At 41.7% G+C, this 23,559-nt stretch overlaps 1 protein-coding gene across 1 annotated transcript in view; it reads right to left on the bottom strand.

Moving 5' to 3' along the window:
• Positions 1 to 23,559, bottom strand: part of ctif (CBP80/20-dependent translation initiation factor) — a 73,722-nt gene that overhangs the window by 11,003 nt on the left and 39,160 nt on the right. Inside the window, exons 8-12 of the mRNA XM_030768964.1 lie at positions 21,862 to 21,938; positions 13,247 to 13,315; positions 7,034 to 7,493; positions 5,557 to 5,856; positions 95 to 250 (exon numbers count right to left, since the gene is read on the bottom strand). Coding sequence (XP_030624824.1) covers positions 95 to 250; positions 5,557 to 5,856; positions 7,034 to 7,493; positions 13,247 to 13,315; positions 21,862 to 21,938 — 1,062 coding nt within the window. The remainder of the gene's footprint in view (positions 1 to 94; positions 251 to 5,556; positions 5,857 to 7,033; positions 7,494 to 13,246; positions 13,316 to 21,861; positions 21,939 to 23,559) is intronic.

Genomic DNA, 23,559 nt, shown 5'->3' with positions numbered 1-23,559 from the left:
ATTAGTCAATAGGCTGTTCGTGGTAAAGTGCTTGTACATGAATGGCTTATTAATGACTGTGAGTGTGAAGAGTTAGCCAGTGAAATAGACTGACCTCCCTGAGACAGGTGTAGATGGGACACACCAGCACTCTGAAAGGCTCTCCTGCACTGCTCCTCATGGTGCCAAACACCTCACACAGGAACGTAATGAAGCCTAACCAACACTCCACATCTGTCTGCTGGAGCTCCTCCCGGCGCGTGAAGTCCCTCTGCACAGGAAGAGATAAAGAAATGGAGAAGAAGCGAAAATGAAATATCCATAGACAGGATTCCATACATAGAATACCTTGAAAAAAGTCCTAAATATATTGTACAAATCAACATAAACAGAGTGAAAGCAAAAGAAAGAGAAATCATGTAAATTTGTATACTGTTCTAACATGCAAATTGCAAATTACAATATTGTATCATGTAGAGCAGATGGAAATCACCCATTTAACAGTTTCAGCGCACACACCACACAGACACCACACAGACACACACACACACTTTTATAATGCATTTATGCATCATAGATCTCACTTATCTTTATGAAGGCTAAGGCTTTGACTTGGACCTCTTTTAAAAACAGCACTTTTCAGAAGTTAACAATTCCAAGCCTGCTCTTTTCTCATACATCTTCAAGCACTTAGCTACGAGAGCAGAGAAGTCAGAGAATGGTCTGAGGATGATAAATTATTCATTGAAAATGCGCTAGGAAATACCAAGCTTCAGAGTTTGCTCTCTCACAAATGTCTGACAAACATAAGACAGATATAGGACAAATGTCTGGAGATGGCTTAGAATGAGGCCAGAGAAAACAGAGGCCAGAAATACTGTACAAAAGTGGATGAAACCGGACAAGTCCAAAGTTCAGGAAAGAAGAGTTGGATTAGATAGTTAAATACTTGTGCAGTTTTAAAATATAAGGATGTTTCAGAACTAAAAAGAAACATATGTGTCGAACCCCTTCCGCCCAAACACGTGCCCACACTTACACACACATTAATAGTTCCCATGATAGGAAATGCCTGACTTCCCACACACACACACTTGTGTGTTACTCTGGTGAATTAAATAAAAGAAGGTGGGCATGGCCATTAAAGAATATGACTGAAGTTTGTGAACGTTTTAAACCCTATGCATTAGACAACGCAAGGGGAAAGCTGCATTTACTATGGCGATATGTCAGGGAAGCACCTTATTCTTTACATAATGTAATATTCATTCCTGTGGGTGTTAGCGTCAGCTCCAAGGATAATGACTGTATTTAATTGATGAGTCTGAGCAGAAGCTCCACTACTTAGCATGTTAGTAATTTAGTACAAAACAACAAAACAGGTATGCTAATGAAATATTAACAACTGTAATAACTTGATATTAAAGTTTAATCACCTTTTACATAAACTGTACGCACAGGTAAAAGTGAATTTAGGTAAAAAAAAAAACAACAAAAAAAAACAGTGGGGTCACATCAGTGTTCAGTCAGTTAAGCAATGGGGAAACTTGCTTCAAGTCATCAATTATAAAAGAGAAATCCAAAGACTTGATGTTTTACTTCACTGAATATTTGAATAGCTAACACATCCTGTTTACCACTCTGAAGTGCATTGCTATCTTGTAAAACCTAGCAGACATGGTAATTGGTAGTTAGGAGTGACATACTTCTAAAATATGCAGTCGACGAAAAAACTTTATGAAAATAAGTGAGTGAACAGAATTCAAATGAAACTTTATCACTCAGAAGTTTGTTATTTGAACTGAAAGTCTTTACATTAGCATAGATACTGACTAACCTGTAATCATATTATAACACAACTTGTATTTTATTGTCTCTGAGAGAAGACAAGCAATGAATGTGTTATGATTGCATAGCTTGTATTACCGCAAGCTTTAATTACTGGAATTTCCATTAAACTGTTCTACAGCTACCTGGTTCCTCACTTTAACTGAGTGCAAACTGCTAAGCTATGGTCTCAACTGTTCATAGTTGGAGAAACTAGCAAGACTGTTACATGGGTTTGCCATAATGTAGTACTACACCCATCATTTAGCATCATCATATTACCTTTTTTGCCATTTATTTTGGCTATCAGATTAGCTAACGCCAAGTCACGACATAAATCTTACCATTTTCTGGACATCACTTTTAAGGGGTGATCGAGGCTACAGATAAAAAAACTTTCTTCTTGTAAACTATCACTGTTGCTTTGTGGTTACATCAGCAAGCCTTACACATCACTAGATGTCACTGCCAACAAACTGTACATGGATCAAACTTGTTGTTAATATCTTTTTAAAGAGGGAAATCCTACACTCACTAGAGTGATTATCATTTAATATTTAGTTGCCCTTTTCATAAGGACACTGTCAAACTTTTTTTTAAAGTTGCTGTTGCTAAGCTTGACTTACATAACTCAAAGCTCACAGGCAGAGAGAAAAACCTCTTGTGTTCTGTTAGCAGGGCTTGTGTGGACGTATGAGGAGTATACATGAAAAAGAAATGGGTTTTGGGAGGTTTCAAATCAGATTGAAATGTGCAGATCAAGGCAAGACAGATGAACAAATACACAAGCTGCACCTCCAGCAATGTACAGAAAGAAGTTTCACGCAGTTTTCATAGATGATGGCCAAACTCCAGAAATAAGGACACTGCAAAGCTGATCCTGAGAAAGAATGTAAAAGCTGCAAGTGAACGAACACATTGGTGAATATTAATTTTACGCATGCAGAATGGCAGGTAAATGGGTATAAAACGTGTTTGCTTAAAGACACTCAACCTGTCACAAGGGAAAAAAAGAGTGCAAGTTATGTCACACTGCAGTGAGAAACAAGCTCAAAACTCTTTTCTCCTCAACGAGAGAACACACTTAGTACTCAGAAACTAAAGCAACACACCAACAGACCATTTGACCTCAAACTGACCATTCGACCTAAAAGCAAAGTGAACATAAACGAATAAAACATTTTCATAACAAAGCATAAAGTAAAACTCAGAAAACTATAGAGAAAATGTCCATCCTGGCGGTAATGCAATATTACTGTAATTAAGATTTTACCCTTTATTAAACCTATGCTTCATGACATAGCAGCCTATATCCCACCTTCAGTTGTGATATAATAACACAATGCAGGCTTTGTTTAATAGGGGTGTTCACTGTTAGTTTTACTAAACAAACAGACTCCTCCTCTTCGTTCATTTACTTTTAGAAGTAGCGCCAACCAAATAGAAAAGAGGAACTAAAAGGTAGACTGTGTGACGCTAAGCAGCAGGTGGGCTGACATTTAGTGCTGCACATTAGCCCAAAATCTCAGCCGGAGACGTCTGGAAGACTATGCCCAGCCGAGAATGTCTGGCTCCAGAAAGAGGGGCGAGGTTTGGAGATATCATGCCATGCTGTGCCCAACTGCAGTCCCCCACCGTGCCAGGACAGGCAGAATTTGCCATACAAGGAGTGTGATAAGTAAAAGAGAGAACAAGAAGTACCTGCTAGACTGAGGCTACGTCCGCACTAAGCCGAGTAAATCTGAAAACGCAGATTCTATGTAAAGATGTTCTCCGTCCACACTATCGTTTCCGTACCGTTTTCCAAATGTTCTACGCCCACACTAAAACGCTCAAACGCCTTAGTTTTGGTGTCTTGAGCACAAACGTTTGCCAGTGTCATGGCAACCATACGTCATCGTTTCTGAAACTCTCCGTTTTCCCTGACCACATTACAACGCGAACCTGGCGTTTTCAAATGTATGCACCTCAGAGTGTGTTTTCGAAAAGTATCGGTGACGGAAAACCCTGTTTCAGCGTGGATGGAAGGGCTAAACTGAGAAATAATTCTGCGTTTTCAGATTTACCTGGCTTGGCGTGGACATAGCTTGAGAGTCAAAGATTCCATAGGCTGCCACGCCATACCAATTACATCACAAAGCACGTACTTCCATAGGAACCCTTGGATGAGATCTGACAACATTGTCATCGTTGATTTCCACATGACCCCTCGAAAGTGCCCATGTAATCTTGATGTTTGTTATTTTTCAGCATCAGGGCCTGTCAGGTTGAAGCACAGCTCTACCCTTGTCCTCAGGTTCTGAGTAAACACAAGGTTAAAGGGGAGTATCTACAATGATTGCTCAGCTCCTCACCCCGTACCAGCGTGTTCAGAGCTCCGCTCGTCATCCTTTATCACTGGTATCAATTTGTCAAAGGTCTGTGCTTAGAAGTTCCGCGGATGAGCAGGACGGACTCGAGCATCTGAGTTTCAATCTTTCCAAAGACATCATTAAAGGGAAATCACGCCATAAATGTTTGGGGGCCCACGTGACTTTGAGCAACGACCGCAAATCCGATAATTCCTCTCTGTCTGCCGTTTGATTGTCTGAGTGAAGTGGCAAGGCTGGCCGGCCTTTGATGGCAAGTCGCTTTGATGAGCCTGTGGGCTCTTACATTACTGGATTGAACAATGGGATGGTGGTGAGGCAAACCTCCCACGTCTCTTTAAGCTTTCTCTGTATTCTTGGTTATTCTGTGCCGTGTAATTAGACCGGCGCAAGCACCTACCTGAGAAGCATCACTTATCAACTCTACATCTTTTTTCCCCCCTGTCTGTCAATGGAGTCCTTTCCATGTATCCTTTCCTTCCAAAAAAACCCCCCAAAAAACACCCTCTTCGTGTTGTCTGCAATATCCCTTTCTGCACTCCCCTTTTTCTTTTCTTTTTTTTTTTTTAATCTGTAACATGATGAGCAGCACTGGCACCCTGATATAGGCTTCTTATTTTTTTTCCTCATTCTATCATCTCTCATCTCTAACTCCAGTTTCACACCCAAGGTAATGCAGCATGGACACGGGAGCAGAACGGATTTGTGCAGCACTTGTATTCATGCCAGGTGCGACATTGTGGTGAGCTAGAAAACCATCCCTAAAAACTCTGACAGCCTGCTGCAACATTATATCATATTATGATTATATCATATTACGTTTACTATGTGTAGTAAACAGAACATGACAGAAATTTATAAACCTACAGATAGGTAGGCTAGGGTCCATGATTTGAGTACTTCCAGATTATGACTGTTGAAAAAGAAAGAAGCCATGAAAATAAGCTGATATTAACGAACCAGTACATGCTATTGTCTGAAGGCTATAAATGATTTACCAGAGAATATAACTTATTTATTGGACAAACAGCATATTTACATGCATTTGAAATGGCAAATCCACACTAGAACTGCTTGTGCGGTGTGTAAAAATAGACTTGAAATGGAAAACAACTGCTTCATATGTGTGAGACTGCTGCAGAACCTCTTGGCAACTTCTGCTGGTGACAATAGTGATATTCGTTAATATGAACGCCGATGTGAAGCGCACAAAAACGGTGCCGAAGTGATGCGTTTTCCGTCTCTGGTCTGAAACACCGGTCACGTTCCTTTTATGTGCAATGTGCTGAACGAAAGTAGCTGCTTTCCGCCAAGGTCTGCTTTGTAAGACACCGCCTCCCCCCCCCGGGTTTCTCCACCTTCATAACCGTTATTTCCTTACCTGTAACATGTTGAGCAGTAGGGAACGGAACTTGGTGCCCTCCACCATGAACAGGGCCATTTTGTCACAGAGCTTGGCTGCTGTGGCTGCAAAACTTCGGTCGCTCACAGCTTTGTGATAGATGGTGCGGACGATCTCTGACAACATCTCCTCCGAATTGGCTGAATTTTGCGCCTCCTCCATGAAGGAGGTGAGCTGACCTTCCACGCCACTACTGTTATTTCTCATACTGTTAAGAATCTCCAACAGCTTGTCCATTCGGTTCCGCTGGGGAGGTGTTTTTGCCACAGGAACCTCCTCCTGCCAATCAGAGATGGAAAGAAGTTGAGGATCACGTGAGTTTGTTTCTGACTCTTCTGTCATGAAAAATGCCAACAAATTAGTCTATAGTCTATATTTAGACTATATAGTCTAAATAGTCTATAGTCTACAAATAGTCTATTGTTATCATCAAACATGTCACCTACAAACAACAACTGAGAACACACAATTTGCATGCGAGATGTCCAAATTTGGAATAAAAAGATGATTGGTAAAAAGGAAATAAAAAAATATGCATACAATTCAATGAAAACAACTGACTGTTCTCTTAACCTTAGCATCGGTCTCTGAATATCATGACAAGAAAAATGTGAAATTCATGGAGGCCATGAAATGAAAGTCATGAAAACCTTGCGAAATGATGACTGAATGGCTTTATAAAATAACTGTGACCTTATCTCTACACTAAAAAAGGCCCAGAGGGATTTGGCTAATTACACATTCACTAACTGCTTTAAGCAATGACTCAAGTGCCACTTTCTATGTCCTCAGTACATCTACTGATACACAGAGTATTATTGTCTCTACTCTCCGTGTTTTATGTCTTAAAAACTGAGGTAGGACACCACACACGCACTCACACACACACACACGCATGCACACACACACACACACACACACACACACACACACACACAAAGGGTGTAATGGGAGTTCTGTCTCTGTGTCACGCTGAGCCCAGCACTAAAGATATTACCACACAGTGGAAAACTTCAAAGCATGCTGCTTCAGCAATGAGGAGCCACAAAGTGCCTGCATAGCCCCAGCAGTCACTTTCAAGGGTTTTTCATGAATTAGCACATCTCCCTCCTCCCCCCTCATCTAAATGTATGGGTGAGGGTGTGTTTTCAGGGGTAAGAGTGTGCATGGTGTTTTCCGAGTCTGAGTGTGACAGGACCCACTAACATGCGTGTTGGTTTCCAACTACCGAACATCCAAGACTTCATCATTAAGAGTCTTTAATGCCTGTGTGTGTAGATGTAATAGCACAATAGAAATTGTAAATGAGAGTGGGTTTGTGTTTTTGTGTGCGTGTGTGTGTGTGTGTGTGTGTGTGCGCGTGTGTGTGGGAGGCAGAGAAAGTACAGGATGGAGCTAAACGTCATTGATCTGACACTAATCTCTCTTTTTCTAAAGAGGTGCTAAAGAGCTTTACCTTCTCTTTCAGTCTCCTCCTCAGTCTTTCTTTAGAGGACTGTAGCAGGCTGATTTTAGGACCGTCCCCTCCTCTATCTCTTGCTCTGTCCTCTGCTGCCTGTCCTTGCTGGTATCCTTCCCGGGGGCCTCTCTCCATCTCCTGCTCCAGTCCCTCTGCCTTAACATTCTCTGTCTCTTTGGTGCTCTTGATTAGGCCCCTGTCATTAGGCGAAGGGACCTGCTGGTGCTTCTGGTTGTGGTGCCAGCGGCGGTTTTGGCTGTAGCCGTGAGGTGGGGGCCCCTGGCGGGCTCCTTGGCCTTGATAAGGGCGTCCTCCGTGGGCTTGCTTGGCGGTACCTGACTGGTGATCTGTATTCTGCTGCTGTTGAGAAGATGGCTGTTGTTGCCGCTGTGGTGACTGTTGCTGCTGCTGAGGATTCTGGGACTTCCCTCCACCTCCTGCCGGCCGCTGCTGTCTTCTGTAACAAGAGTGTGTTTCTGTTACCCACATAGCACCCTGGTGTCACGTACAACGACCTGGACACGGACGCTGTCGCACACTTACAGTAACACCCATCTGCTCTGAACTGTCACTGTCAGTCTCTTTTTCCTCTCTCTCTCTTCCCCCCCCCCCCTCGCGCTCTCTCTCTCACGCTAATCTCTCACTTGCCTGGCAACTGCAGTTCATGGCTTCCTGTTATCCCACAAGTCAAATAATAACTCAAACATAAATCTGTCCTAAGATGCAATGGCAGCAGCTATGCCAAAACATTTGTGTGTGTGTTTGTCTTTTCATATGTGTGTGTGTTTGCCTTTGCGTATGTGTGAGGGTCAACAAGAAAAGCTATGGTACTCCTGTAATTCCAGGCACAGGTCTTGGGTTTAGAAGCAGCTGACGCACAAATAGGATTAACTGACTTTTCCTGTTAGCTTTCCTCTTCCTGGAGACCAAAACCAGTTTATCTCTCTTTAATATGTGTTACTTACTTTGAGGTGTCTATTATGTCCATCCATATCCACCATGATCATGCATATGTTAGAGAGCTCCTTTAATAAAAATACCAAATGCTTGGTATTCAGTCATACTGAACTCACATTATAAACCTCAGCAGGCAATGTTCTTGTGAGTCTTGGGATGGTTTCTAACTGGGGTTGATTAATAAGAGTTTTTCCAGGGCTGGTAAGGATACCAGTTATTAGCAATTAAAGGGGCAGATGACCGATATTTGGGGACGATATTTGCAGAAAATGTGAAAGTTTTAGTGTCAAAATTCAAAACTGGAGTAACACAAACTCCAGAACAGAGCTTCCTTAAAATGAACATATGTTTAGTGGAATATTTAAAAAAACATTTGAAAATAATGAATTAAGCAAATTTTTTGCTGCCAGCACTGACCATCATTCATAGAATCATCATTCATACAAAGGCAGAGGAACTAGTGAAAACAGTGTAACTAGTGCAAAAAAATCGGGGTCATTTCTCTACTTATTCAAATGTTAAGTACAGTTCTGCTTCGATGACAGAGCAGCACCAAATCAGACATGAGCATATGGGGTCTGCGTTTTTTAATTAATAAACAGAGTGAGATCATTCAATTAATGGAGCGCCCACGGCCGCGAGCTAGAAACCATGGTAAGAGTGAGATATGGTCACGTATCTCCCATAATCACAGGGAAAAGTGTTGATTGGCTATTTATGTGCTTGTCTATGCTTCAATCAATCTAATGATGCTGTGGGCGGGACATTGAGCCAGACTGCAAAACTGTATCTTTCGGATAGTGGTGGCTCTGCCAACAGAGTCCATGCATCACATAAGGCCAAAGGTTTTTTTATATGCTTTTTTTCTTTCTTTCTTTTTAAATCTGCAAGCAAACCAGTCAAAATGATGATTCTGATCATTACAATATTGGTTTACAAATATTGGTTCTGATTATCAGCTGGGACAATAATCGGTTGCGCTATAGTTTCTAATATAGTGTGTTAACATGGATCTTTACAAATGCTGTTTCTGTGCAGAGCAGACACAGACATCTGTGTTAATCCACTAACCATGGTAGCACAGGTAACAGGAAAAGTAAAGCAACAGATCTCTGAATAAATGACCATAAGAGGTTTTAAATGGTCTCTCACAATTTCTGTTCAAGGCTCTCAGCCTATTTAAGTGAAATGAATACTTCTATAATCCCATGTAGTGACAACACTTAAGAAAGCCCCTATCAGACATAAAGAAACTGAATCACAAAGCTGGTCAGTAAAATGTCGAAACTACCTTCACAAATATACTCATCTTTTACAGGAGGAGGCTGCGAGATGCATTCTCTCTTTTCTGAAAGTGGTCAGACACTATTGACCTACACTCTTGTCAGCCACTGCAGGTAACATCTTGGCAACTTGAATTGGTGGACTGGATTTCCCCGGTTACTCAACTGTTTATCATTATACATGTTTTTTTTTTTCTTTCTTTTGATAAGTTTTTTTGATAAGTCTTTTTCCCAACAGCACTATTACTGCCCAGAGCCATGTGTAATGGCTGAAGTCCAGCGTGCTCTTGATCGGGACAGTGAGTGGAGACGGTGAACGGGCACTGCTTTCATAACAGCCCTCAGGTCAAGACAGATTTATCCCACCATTCTCCTTCTATTCTCTTTGTCATGCTATTGGGAAACGACGGGTGAAGAGGGGTGTCATCATTTTTCAGAGGGTGTTTTTTGTTACTGATGGCCCTTCCTCTATAATGACAGGTAAGCACATTTATGTTTTGTTTTGTTTTGTGTTTTTTTGCTGAATAATAATTAATCAGTATCACAGCATCACTCATTAGTTATCTGACGATGTTTTGTTTTTGAAATACCCGTGAGACATAAGTTAATGACTGCAATAGATGCTCTCTTAAAAATGAAGGCACTATCTCTGAAATACCTTGAGGGTAAAAAAAAAAAAAAAAAAATTGTTGGAACAAACAAACAACAAACAAACATATAAAAATAGGGAGGAGAAAAACTGTGCTTGTCTAGACCTGGGTGAGATCTGTCTGACAGATAGAACATCCAGAACAATCTAAACAATCTTATCAGGACATTTCACTCTGACAGACAAGACAAGACACAGGGGCCAAACGAATCTGACAGACTGGCAGCATCAGGGATTTTAACATAAAAGCAACACAGAGTTTCCATCACTGAATGCATTAACACACACAGACCTGTAGCATCCAACGCTACACCGCCACAACAATGTTAACCCCACACATTCAGGCCTGCATCCAGTAGAATAGACAAGAAAAAAATCCTTACAACCTATCAACTATTCTTAATTAAGATGATTTCGATTGTTTAAAACAACCAATTTATCAACCAAACTGGTGGTTTTTGGCACTGCTCACTTTTTTGTTTTTTTGAACAAGAAAATTCTCGTATTTCAGTTTAAGAGATACTAAAATGGACATTACTTTTCTAATATGATAAAATACAGCCTTTTCACCACTTAAGTGGAGTAAGTATATAAAAATGACACAAATTTAGCGATTTGCACTCAGTCCGCGTCACGATAAGTTCTGAAAGACACAGAGAGACTAGACGAGATAGAAGAACACAGAACGAGTGGCTCAGTTTTCAGGCAATTACACTTTTAACCTCTGTGTTCTGGCAGCCAATGCATGCCTTGCTCATAAAAGAAAACACACACACACACACACACACACACACACACACGCTTCAGAACAGAGCAGGAATCTTGACCACTTCCCCACCAGATGAGTGTAACTGTCCAACTGACAGGCTCAGAATAAGACATCTAGCTGCTCGAGGCCGACCGTGGCATTCGCCCACTTTACGTGTGTTAACCCTTATCCACCCTCTGACACATATCTAAGCAACAAATGAACATCTTTCAAACAGATGCTCCAAGTTCACGACTGTACCGTTCAATGTGGACTTTGCATTGTGCCTGCCTTGAAATGCTGTTCATGAGTAGCTTCTGTGCTCATGTTCTTAAAGGATTTTTTTTTGAAAACCTGACAGAAGGCCACTAATACAAGATGAGTGTCATTTCTATGACAAGGATGGATAACAGGACCCCCACCCCCCAAAAAAAACCCCAACCCTAAGGTGAAATATTTCAGAGAGTGAGGAAGGTGAAATTCAAGAGGAAAAAGTCTGCAAAAGTTCTCTGAACATCCACACAAAGCCAATCTCTCATCACTCACCTCAAAGGTTTACTCCACAGGCCCGTTTTTAAAAACCATGTAAGCACATCAATGTGTCTCTAAAAGGAGACCTTGAGTGTTTGTAAAAAAAAAAAAAAAAAGAAAAGAAGGTTCCTTTTTTAATAAAAGCCAACCGTCTATCTGAAAAAGTAAATTTGCCTAGAAACCCAATATTAAATGAACTTAAAAGAGGGGTGACAGCCATTGTGTGTCCTCTCTAACTGCCTCCTCTCTGGTCTTTTTGAGAAATGAAGGTGTAGTCTATGTCCCATCATGAACACTAAGAGTAGAACTGCGACACTGTCTTCCATCAAACTCTGCTATTAACCAAGGCCATTAACACCCTCTATCTCTCTCTCTCTCAGTCTCTCATATACACACACAGCACTCTTAAGTTTGCAAGGTGTAAACAATTCAGCTGGAAGGATCTTCACTTCCACACTTGCAAATCCAGCTCTGATTAGGAGCTGTAATTGACGCGCTGTTATCTGGACTCTGAAACTCCGCATGACGTGTATTAAATCATACAGAATCATTCAAAATACATCTGTTAAAAATCCCTATAAAAGCCAAGGCATTTAAGGTTATGCTTCATCAGTTGCCAGGCTATATTTTATACCTTCTGACTTCTGATGTGAAAAAAAAAAAGAAATACAACTTACGTGATAAATCATATGTAGTGTTCATATAAACATGATGCATGGCTTAAAGCAGTTTATGAAAGTACTTTATGGATATACTATTGTACCATATACAGCAGTAAGTTCTAGCTGTACCAATGACATAAACAAAAGAAACCTTGCTGGGCAGAGAGAAGGACTAGGGAATTGTAATAAAATAAAATAGATGCACAGCTTTTCCTTCAGCTGAATCCTGAAGAACATCTGGTTAGATAATTAAATCAAGGACACTATCATTCTAATTTTTAACTACACAATAAATAACATGACATGCTGTTTGTGTGCTGGCCACACAAGCTGAACAACTCCGTACACTGAATATATTAACTCTGTCTAATTGGCCACTGTCATTCTTCCGCTGCTTGTCTTAGTAGTTGAGTGGTGTTGGGTATGGTACATATACGTTTCAGTGAATTCAGACAGTCATGTGTGTAAATCAGATGACTTAACCACCGATGAAACGGAAAGGCGTTGATCACTTCCCATTGGATTATCGTCTTATTATCTGAAATCGTCTCACTCACTAAAACCATCCACCATATCCACTAACCATCCGCTAAATGCATCCACCGGTTACTGCTAAATGAACCTACCATCTGATAAAAAGTCTCTGAGCAGGATGCAGTTTTTCTTAATGCACGTCGGGTCATCAGATTCCACTTCATGTTTCAAACAGCTAAACGCATTCACGGCAGTCAAATGAGATACAAGAGAGAGACTACAATAACGCTGTGTTCTCAGTATGCACAAAGGGTCATTCTGCTTTGAACGGAGCTCATTTCATTTTTTCCTTACGCAAGCAGTTTAAGAGATTTAGTGACAAAGCATTTGATGCATGCACTGGATTCGTAGAGGGCTGCGTTTGTCCCGTGAACATTGTTAAGAGTACCAAAGCTTCGATGGTCTAATATCATGAAGTAAGAGTCAATGATGGATTACTGTCACAATGAAGAAACGTTGTTTTATCCCAAACAAATCAAAGCTTATGCACAAAAATGCCTCCTCCATCTGCTTCCACTCCCCTGTCACTAAATCCTTTCCCTGACATTTGCATCGTTTCTTCCATCACTGATTCCCTCCCTTAGCTCCTTACCTCTTTGTTCATTCATTGCAACTCCTCTTCTGTCTTCTCTAGCTACCATAGCCATTCTCCTTCACCTTATCAGCATCTCTCTGTCAAATCTTCCTCCCTTCTAGGGCTCTTTTCTCACCTTCCATGATTCTGTTCTTTTCTCTGGTCTCCTCAGTGAGACTAATACCATAACCTAGTCATCTGGGCCCTCCTTCATCCCCTCCTGGTACCCGCCTCACCCCTATCAGCCTGCTCTGGTTGGCTTTGGCACTGACCTGGACACTCGCCGTTTCCCGTCAGCGGGCAGCAGCACGGTTAACTGGTCCGGGGGCGGCTGGACATTTCTACAAGCATGAGAGTGAAGCTATGTGTGAACAGAGGATGGTGGATGGAAAAAATAAAAATAAGAGGACAAGAGAGAAGCAAGCAAGAAAGAAAGAAAGAAAGAAAGAAAGAAAGACAAAATAGTCAAAGAATCAGACAAGAAGAAAAGACAGAGGAAGAACGGAGAGGAGAAAACAAACAAACAAAAACAAAACAAGGTAAAATCTAAGCATGATATGACAACTATAGGGGCGCTATGACAACTACATGAATGAAATGGCATCTACAGGGCCATGGAACATTACCGCAACTCAGGACTGGAATGGGGTAAGACACACACACACACACACACACACACACAACAACACATTAACTGCTGCTGTTGCTGTGACAACCAGAGATTTGTGGGTGACAACATGTTTTTCCGTTCCACAGCACTACAGCGCATAAACACTCGAAATACATTGGATTAAAGGAAGGACATGAGCTAATGTATTGCTTCATCACCAGACAGTCTTTCTGGTCTGATCCAGCCTACCCCATTTGAGTAAATCCCAAAGTACGCAGACGAGCAAATGATCGTCAAGCAGTTAAATTACGGACCAGTCTCTTCAAAGCGTTCTTTTCCCTTTGTTTTACCCTGTGGAGGAGAAGCACTGGCTATGTGTCATATGTGTACGTATTTCAAAGCAGGTACCAGAACGAACGAGCCAAATCAATGGCAGGTGGTGACCCTGCACCCGATCCTCACGGCTGTGTTTTAACATGCATTCATCTGCCCGCGCGTCCGTGCGCGTGTGCGCTGTGACTGCGCAGGAAGGCTCGCAGGTCACAACGGGACCAACGCTGGTTGCAAGGGTAGGCGGAAAGATTTAAAACAGATGCCCATGCAGACTGGCATGTGGTAGCCATTTGAGATCATCCATAACTTCACCTACACAAGCGCTGACATTCAACATCCGTACGTTAGCTTAACATGGAATGAAACGTCCCTCATGTACACTCTCATACACACACACACACACGCAGCTATTTTTAAAACCAAAGCCGTAGTTCACTTTAACTCATCTATGACTATCATATTAGCGGCTCAAAGCGCACTGAATTCTCCCACAACAACAGAACAAGTGTGTCTTTCTTTGCTTTGTTTTCGTCCTTAAGAGTGCATGAATACAGCGTGTAGGAATAAAAAGAGCCAGTCGCAACACCTTCATCTATTCCAGAGGGTGTTGTGGAAGTCAGAGATAGAAAATAAGTCCACATTTATTTCAGTTCACAGTAAATACTGCAGGAAAAACAAAGCCTTAATCACTGTACTCATGCAATATTTCATGAGAATGAGCTTCCTGAAGTTTTTTGCTGTATTCTACAGTACAGTTATCCTTTAACTGTGTCATAGACCAGCCCCTTCCAGTTGGCATAAGTTCTTTCTCTGAACCAATGGAATCTCTCTAATCAATAATACAGTGTGAACAGAGTTAAGGAGTGCTAAACAGTGCTTGGCAAACTGAGACAGAAAACACTTGAAAATGACTGATATTAATAACAGATTCTGCTGTTTTATCGTGGTTATACATTTATACTTGTTCTTCTTATGCGCTGTAATGGAATACACAAAATTAAAGAACTTCTTCAGGAACTTCAGCCAGTTGAATGGAGTGAAATGGATCACCAACAGTAGAACTCCACCTCAAAGACAGATATACCTTTGTTTTGAGGGTTGACCAAAAAACTGTAAAGACATACAATATACACCCACTGCAAAAATTTGATGTACCCCAGACATATCATGGAATACATAGATGATCGGAATGTCTCTTGATCAATCAGTATTGAGAAATGGAACTGTCATTTGCATAAAGATGCCCTTCTTTCTTCTGCATTCTCATCCAGCCCAGTTGAAAAGAAAGACTCCCTGCTCAAAGACAAAGTAAACCCCAACCAGACACAGCCCACCACAGTCCTGAACAACATTCTGCTACAGCCATAGTTCATTACAGCTATAGTTTACTATAGCAACATGATACTGCTGGCAGTTACCATGAACCTTGTCAGTATTAAGTTAACTAACGGACTAACTTTTAAGTTAAATAGCGGAGTAGTTCCATAATTTTCATCAGTGAGAGTGGATTATATAGGTTACACACCTCATCACCATTAATATCAATCAACACTTCCTATAGTAATTGTGGTCATGAAAGCACTTGCTTCGGTGCTCTTTCACAAGTAACTGCAACACTGCAGGTGTTAATGGATATAACATAACTCTGAAATGAACTCTGTTCAACTCCAGACCGGAAAATAAGAGAAAATGTGTTGTGTCTGGCAGTCAAAATAGAACTGCTAAGGTATAGGAATAAATAAGTAGCTCCAATAGTGAAAAGAAGATTGAGCCTATTGAGACTAAAGCATTCCTGAATACGCTATTTCATTGACAAAGATTAAAGCAAGGACAAAAGAAACATGTTTCCTGGGTAGAGGCAGCTAGAGGTTTGTTCCTGTAAATCAAGCCTAATTTGAAACCAGTTGACATGGCAGATAAATGTGAAACACATGTGTGCCTACACCCTCTCTGGGTTGCCAGCACCTCCCCTCCCGCTCTATCTCAGTCTTCAAGTCAAAGGTTTTTTTTTTTTTTTCCTGAACAAGCGGCTAAAACATTTCACCAATGACATCACCACAGCTTGTGCAAAGTGTGCACATGTGAGTGTGAGTGTATGTGGATGTGTGTTTGACTGTTTGTTAAAGCACTCCCTGTGCAAATATTAATTTTAAAGAGCTTACTGTTTGTTTGTAAACATCTGTCTTGTTTGAATCTGCATGTAAAAGAGTGCACATGGAATTTGATGGTGACCATCCCACAGTGCTGTTGTAGGTACCATCCCTTCATCTGTGAAACAACACAGAACCTGCGGGCATAATGCACCTCTATGGTTTTCTGTGTAAAAGAGAATGGTGATTGGTGGTGTGAGTTTATATGCGTGTGTCTACACAGCTGAATGCATACAGCGTGTTTTTCCTAAACGATGCCCATGAATGTGTCTGCAGAAATGAAAAGCTTGCACTCCTGGCGATCTAATGCCATAAAATGTAATGACTTTTATGTTTGGAAAACAGACATTTTAAAACACATCCCCTGTGAAGCGCCTGACATTTAGAGTATCTCACATTTCTGAACGGCGATGAAACACAGACCTGGAGACATTCAGTCACAGTTACAGTCACACACACACACTCACACACACATTCACACACACTCACGCAGCATTAAACATTTCACTTCCTTGTGTAGAATATGCATGCACACTAAAAGTACTGTGTTTAAAAGTTGAACACAACGAGGTCTCTGGTGATAACAAAGAGACATGACATGTAAGTTAACTGTGAAAAACGTGAAAAGCCGCCGCCTCACCGAGCTGAACATGCATGAAAGTAACTTAGTGCATGACAGGCTGTTAGGTGTTAACAGTGAACTTTAGACAGGTGAACATGAGACGTTTTATACTTCATAGGGTGGAGGAGAACAGATGAGAGGAGAGGAGGTGAGAAGAAAGGAGACTTCAGAGCACTCCTACTTTTCAGACATCTCCAAGATCACAGCAACTACAACTGTAAACAACAACCAAAAATTAAGCCATACATGAGCAAACCTTGCCCTTCCTCCGCAGGAGTGTGGATTTGACATTTAATGTCCCCTTTGATATAAGAGAATCTCTGCATCTAATCCTGTGTATGTAAATGCAGGGACTTCAAACAGGAGATGAATATTCATCAGCACATTCACATGTTTGTGCAATCACAGAAACCCACATATGATATGAACACATGTTTGGATTAGAGTGTTTGCTGCTTCAGGACATTAATCCTGTGCGTAAACAGAATTCGTGACGGATACCACAGGAGAAGAGTGCAAGTAAGCGCAACTCAGAGATGTCAACTCATTATAGCTCAGATTTGGGAAACAATCAAACCGTATACAGAATTAATACATATAATTACATATTTGTCTGCTGGTTGTACAAATCTGTGTGGATTTTCCAGTAATTTGTTTACTTCATCCTGGTGGTAGGGTACATGACGATGTCATTATGCAATCTGAATTGTGCAGTGCAATCATAAGACGATTAGATTACATTGTGATCTAGAACTTTGACAACAAAAATCAAAACATCTAAATTCCCTAGGAAGAACCATAAAAACATGCAACCATCTGATTTTGGAACTGGAACTAAGACTTAGATAATGTGAAAGCTGAAGTGACAGCACGATTTCATGAGTAATGTAATGAGGTCTTGGCTTAGGGAGAGACAAAGAGAGAAGGAGAGCACTTCAATTTTTTGGCACATCCCTTTAAACATCTCTGAAAACGCTGCTGCTAAGCCACATACGAAAGACACTCCCCCCCCCTAAAAAGACACCGTGGCAAACTTGTATTTATTTCATCAAAGATACACTTTCCCAGTTTCTGTCAGGATCAGAGCGGCAATGAATCAGAACGTGAACAACGCTGAAGCACAGAACCGTTTCATTTATTCTATGACCGTCCAGTCTTGGACTGACAGCCTGTAAGAATGAGTCCGGAGCCTTGAGACCTGGGTGATAGGGTGTTCTTATATACTGTTATTGATTTGAACAGACAGTTCATTAGTAATGAGCAGCAGACAACCCACACGTGGAAAATGAACAGGTTTGAGCTTACACAACATCAAGTGAGGTAAAGCATAAAACATGACCCGTGACTGATGGCTCTGGAACAGCCATGGTGTGTTAGAGGAACGTTTTGTGCAAAAGAAACCCATGTGAAGGAGAAGCAGCTATGTCTGTGTTGAGCGTAACTGGGTCTTACCTGAGGATGAGCACACATAACAGGAGTAGAAGTATTGTTTAGGCTGTGAATGTAAAAACTGTAGGGGTGTAATTTAATGTTAATCTATTTGGTATGCAAGACGCAGTAAACAGTGAACTAGATCAAGCCCCTTTCGAGAGACATCTATCAATTAAGTAGTCTATAGTTGATACATGGTCCTATCTGCAAAGTTACTTTCTCACTGTCTATAGCTGATGCAACCTCCTATCTGCACATTTACTGTCTATATGCCAATTCTGACATGAAGTCAACCTTGGCGCGTGTCCTGGCGCATTGCCTCACCTGGGCACTCATTCAGGCCTCGAACCTCAGAGGTTTGAGGAGAGTGAGAGAGCGCGCCTGGACAGTTTCACAAAGTTTCAGGGGACAGTAAGACTTTCTCACTGCCGTGTTACAGCAGATGAAGGCTGCTCTACTGGGGCACTGCAGTAAGGTGTGTTGCCAAGGGAGAGAGAGTGATTTTGTCCTTTAGCCAGACAAACAAGACTGCAGTGTCCTCTCTGCCAGCAGCAAAGCATTCTGGGCCAGCAGCATGCAGCTACAACAGAGCTGGAAAGCCTTCTGTCAGGGTGACTATGAAAAAACGCTGAGTGCAGAGAGAGCGAGAGAGCGAGAGAGAGCGAGAGAGAGCGAGAGAGAGAGAGAGAGGATACAGTAAGCAGATTAAAGGGGGGGGGGGCCAAGGTAAGGACAGAAGGAGAGAGAGAGAGAGAGAGGGAGAGAGAGAGAGAGAGAGAGAGAGAGAGAGAGAGAGAGAGAGAGAGAGAAAGAGAGAAAAAGAGAGGGGGGTACATGAGAAAGAGTGAACATTTGGAGAGAAGAAGCATGATAGGGGCAGAAAAAGTGGCAGAAAGCAAACACATATGAAAGTGAGTGAAACAGTGTGACTGAGTGAGAAAGAGAGAGTGGGAGGTAGAGAAATGGATGCAGGGAGAGAGAGAAAAAGAGGTAAGGAGGAGGAATAAATCCTACAGGACTCCCGGGTGAGGGTTCAGTCTGATGGTGAGTGAAACCTGCCGCAGTAAGAGGCCAGATCAGAATGTGATTGATTAGCTGCTAACACACACATTTACATTCACAGAGGGTCACTGAGGACTAAGGAAACCCCCACCAAAAACGCTGTAGTGTTCATCCTAATTAGAGGACACCCTCCCTGTCTATCTCTGTCTATGTCCTCTTCTCACCGGCATGTTCAGTCATCTTTCCAGCTTAGCGTGATTTACCTACAGTATATACGTTCAAACACACGGCCTGCAGTAACAATAACACTAAAACACCACTAGATTAACCATCTCTTCCCAGTGCTCTCTGAACACTCTGTTCTTTCTCTATCCCGTCTAAAACATCTCTCCTTTCTCTTCTGGTTTGTATCCCTCTCTTTTCTGACAGAGAGGGTCATGCTTCCCTGAGAGACAATGCTGGGGAGGGCACTGGAGGGTGATTCAATCCTGATTGTGCTACAGCAGCTCTGGAGCTGAAGATATACCCGTGGGACTCGGCCTAAACCCCCTTTCTCCTTCTCTCTTCTTTCTTCTCTCTCTCTCTCTCTCTCATACACACACAGCTCCACCACACTGCACCAGGACATCAAGGTTAACGTAGATTTCTCGCTGGAGTTGTGTTTTCTAGGCGTGGGTCCTAGGACAGTGTGGGATCGAGGAGGTCGGGGGATTTATCTCTTTCTCCAACAGAAGGAGAAAAAAAAATGAGATGGAGACAGAAGGTTGAAGGACAGAGACCGAGTAAAAGAGAGAGAGAGAGAGAAAGAGAGAGGGAGAGAAAGCTGAAAAAAAGATCCAAGGTCATACTGGAGTTGTGTAAACAGTGAGAGGAATTGTGAGAGGGAATCAGAGAGGGTGGTGAGAAGGAGAGAAATTGGGAGTTAGTTACAGGGACAGAGTGATGGTTGGAAAAGACAGAGAGGAGGAGGGCTGAAGAGAAATTGGGAGAAATGCAAGAAAAAAAAAACAGGACTTATGGTACTTATGGTGCCCAAAATGTGAATACTTTGGTATTTGAGCAGAAAGTCAAACTACTTAACGATTTCTTTATCCACTGGCTGAACCTTCTGTCACTCCAATTCCCATGACTGTATAATCAGATAGCAAAAAACTGAAAAATCTATCAAATAAACAACCACTACAAGCTCTCTCCTACATAACCCCAGATTTCAAAACGCCTATAACATCACACACTTAAAAAACTCACCAGCCCCTCCAAACAGTCAAATAACCATTAATAATACAAAGCCATTACACATCTTCCAAACTCTTAAAATCTCTACAAACAACATTTCATAGAGCATATTTCATACACTAATCAAATTAACTCTCTAAACAATCTTGCATGCACAAATCTGTCTCCTAACTGCAGTCTTTAATGTTGCACAACCTAACCAGTCCCTGTTTCTCTACAGTCACTACAATGGCGAAAAAATCTTGAAGTGTAAAAGTGTTAAAGCTCTGTAAAGTCCGAGGGCAGAGCAGAGTGGATTTTACACACAGTGAAAAACAGAGTAATGTATGTTTACTGCATGGAGTACTGTGTAAAACCTTGGCACTGGTAAGTGCAGCAATTTCATCTGTATTGAAACATTTCAGTGCACCACAGAGAGAGAGAGAGAGGGAGAGAGAGAGAGAGAGAGAGAGATTTAGAGACAGAGAGAGAGGGAGAGATGTGTTGTTAGAGAGCGCGAACCAACCATGTTTCATTACAGTTTACGGAAACAAAGTTGAAAAGAAAGAGAGACAGACAGAGCGCAAGCAAACCAAACTAAACGAAAAGGAGGAATGGAATACACACTTCAGTGGAGTGACAGATTCATTTAATCATCTCTTCATTTGTTGCTGTTGCACTCAATGCTCGGTTGCTACTGCTGGAATCAAGAGCTGGTCAACAAACAAACTGGCCCCCGAAACAATGCTGTACACCGCAGCTTTTGAGTCATGTTCTCTGTCTCTACAAAAACGCACATTGCAGTCGAGCCATACATACTGTCTCAATTTCAAACCAGAACCATGAGGAAGTCCTTCCAGCTCTGCTCCACACAAACACTGGGAAAAGAGTCAGTCATATTTCAGTTTTATCATCTGTCAAAGACAATGACTAGAAATCAATACTTTTAACCATTTCCATTTTTTTACCAAAAAGGAGGGAAAAAAAACAGAAAGAGCAAAATGAATAAAATAAAGGGTTTTACTGTCCTTTCTGATTCAACTCCATTCTTTTTGGTTCAGTCAGAGACCAAAATATTTTCTTTTTAAGCTGTTCCTAAGCAACTGCTAACTGCAGTGGAGAACTTTCCAGTGATGTAATCTTCAACAAAAAAGAGACTTTTTTTCTGCAGATTAAACCTGAAGATTACATTTGAATTAAAGGCAGATATTTTGTGATATACTTTAAAAAGATCCCCTACATTGTCTTGTTATTGCGCCTGCCAAAGTACTTTCACTCTTAATCCAACCATGTTATTAACAAAAAAAGAGACTTATGAGGAAAACATACAACTGTATGTATGTGTGTGTGTGTGTGTGTGTGTGTATACTCTTGATTCCACAGATCCAGTAGATCAGTGATGTTCTGTACATTGGAGCTGTAAGCCAGGGCCAGGGCTAACAACTACCTTCAGCAGCGTTCATCAGTGTTTCTGCGTCATGTCATTGTTTTAACCCAGCACCCGATTGAAGAGTCATTTCTCACCTGCGGTCATTCCTGCGTCGACGGAAGAGCTTTTTGGTGTGTGCGATCTCAGCTTCGTTAGGCAGTGGGGGAAAACCCTGCAGACGAAACAAATGAAAGAAACCAGGTGAGTGTGTGTTTGTGTGTGTGTATATACACATACATGTCATCTGGGGAACACACCCAAAAAAAACAAAATAAAAAAAATAAAAAAACAAGGAAAACCCTCCATTGGTCAGAAAGGTGAAAACGTAAGATAGCTGTAAGTCAAACATGGAGATAAGACAGACAGGGCAGAGATAGTGCTGTGCTTTGGGAGCCAGCTCAGTGAACATGTGAAGTGTGGGTTCAAACAGCAGGCACGATAGTTTCCTTAACCTCAAGCTTTCTCAAGAGCCGCACGCCCTCTCACATCGAAAGTGATCGATACCAATTCTCTGGAATAAGAGGCTCAGCTAACTGAGGGAATAATGAATTTAAATGTAAATACACAGTAAAGTGTGATTTGTGATAGAGAACAAAAGAAAATGTCTTCATATCCTCCTGATGTTGTATAGAATCATAGGTATAAACAACCTCTTTACTATTGACTGTGATAGCATGAAGCTTATTTAACTTGCCCTGGTCTACCAGCCACTGCTCCAGCATTATAAGGTTAATTTAGATGTGTCTCTAGAGTTTCACAACCACCCTGCTCTCCTTTTCCATTTCTCTCTTTCCTTTCTTGAAAGCAGGTGGAGGCAATGGAGAGATGGAGAGAAATATCCCTGCTGGCCGCAAATTACTAGCCAACCACTTCAACCTCCATTTTGTGGAGTAGACGGCCACCGTTCCCTCCTCATCAGCTTTGTGAAGGAACGCTGGCAGCCTACAATTTCTTCTGCCATGCTTCTCAGCATGAGAAAGAGAGAGAGAGAGAGAGAGAGAGAGAGAGAGAGAGAGTGAGAGAGAGAGAGAGAGAGAGAGAGAGAGAGAAAGAAAGAGTGAGAGAGAGAGAGAGAGAATGTGAGAGAGAGTGAGAGAGAGAAAGAGAGTGTGTGTGAGAGAGAGAGAGAGAGAGAGAGAGAAAGAGAGTGTGTGTGAGAGAGAGAGAGAAAGAGAGAGAGAGAGAGAGAGAGAGAGAGGGGAAAGAAACGCAGAGGCTAAGCACTCTGAATCCAAACCATTCAAAAGTCTGTACAAGTAAATGCAGAAAAATGTTTTTTTTTTCCCCCTCCCCCTCAGATGCGCAACCTCATCCATTAAAGGTATCAGAGGGATGTCAGTCATGTTTAGACAAGCTACGCACTTCTCCCACGGTTGCTATGGAAACCCATGGTCGACCACCACTATAAAGAGGAGAGTCGCAAAAAAGGAGCTGGGGGGAACGAGTGTGTGTGTGTGCGTGCGTGTACTCAAGAGAAGTATACCTGTTTCTATTCACTTTTTACTTGGTCTGAATGCTATATTTGACTAGGTGTGCGTGTGTGCGCGTTTGTGCGTGTGTGTGTGTGTGTGTGTGTGTGTGTGTGTGTGTGTGTGTGCGTGCGTAGTCAGCAAAGGAAAGACAGGGTTGTGTGAGTAGGGTGAACGAGCCTCTACATGCCACATTGTTTCAGCAGATTTATCAGCTGTGTCTCTACAGGAGCAAGTCAGACAGTGACCATCTCTCTCTGTCTTTCACTGTCTTCTCTAAATCTCTCTCTCTCTCATTCAACTGCATTCCCTTGTCCCTTTTTA

This window comes from Chanos chanos, chromosome 3 (assembly GCF_902362185.1).
Source record: "Chanos chanos chromosome 3, fChaCha1.1, whole genome shotgun sequence".
Lineage (NCBI taxonomy): Eukaryota > Metazoa > Chordata > Actinopteri > Gonorynchiformes > Chanidae > Chanos > Chanos chanos.
Note: the sequence above shows the minus strand (reverse complement) of the source record. Positions and strands in the feature narration are given on the sequence as shown.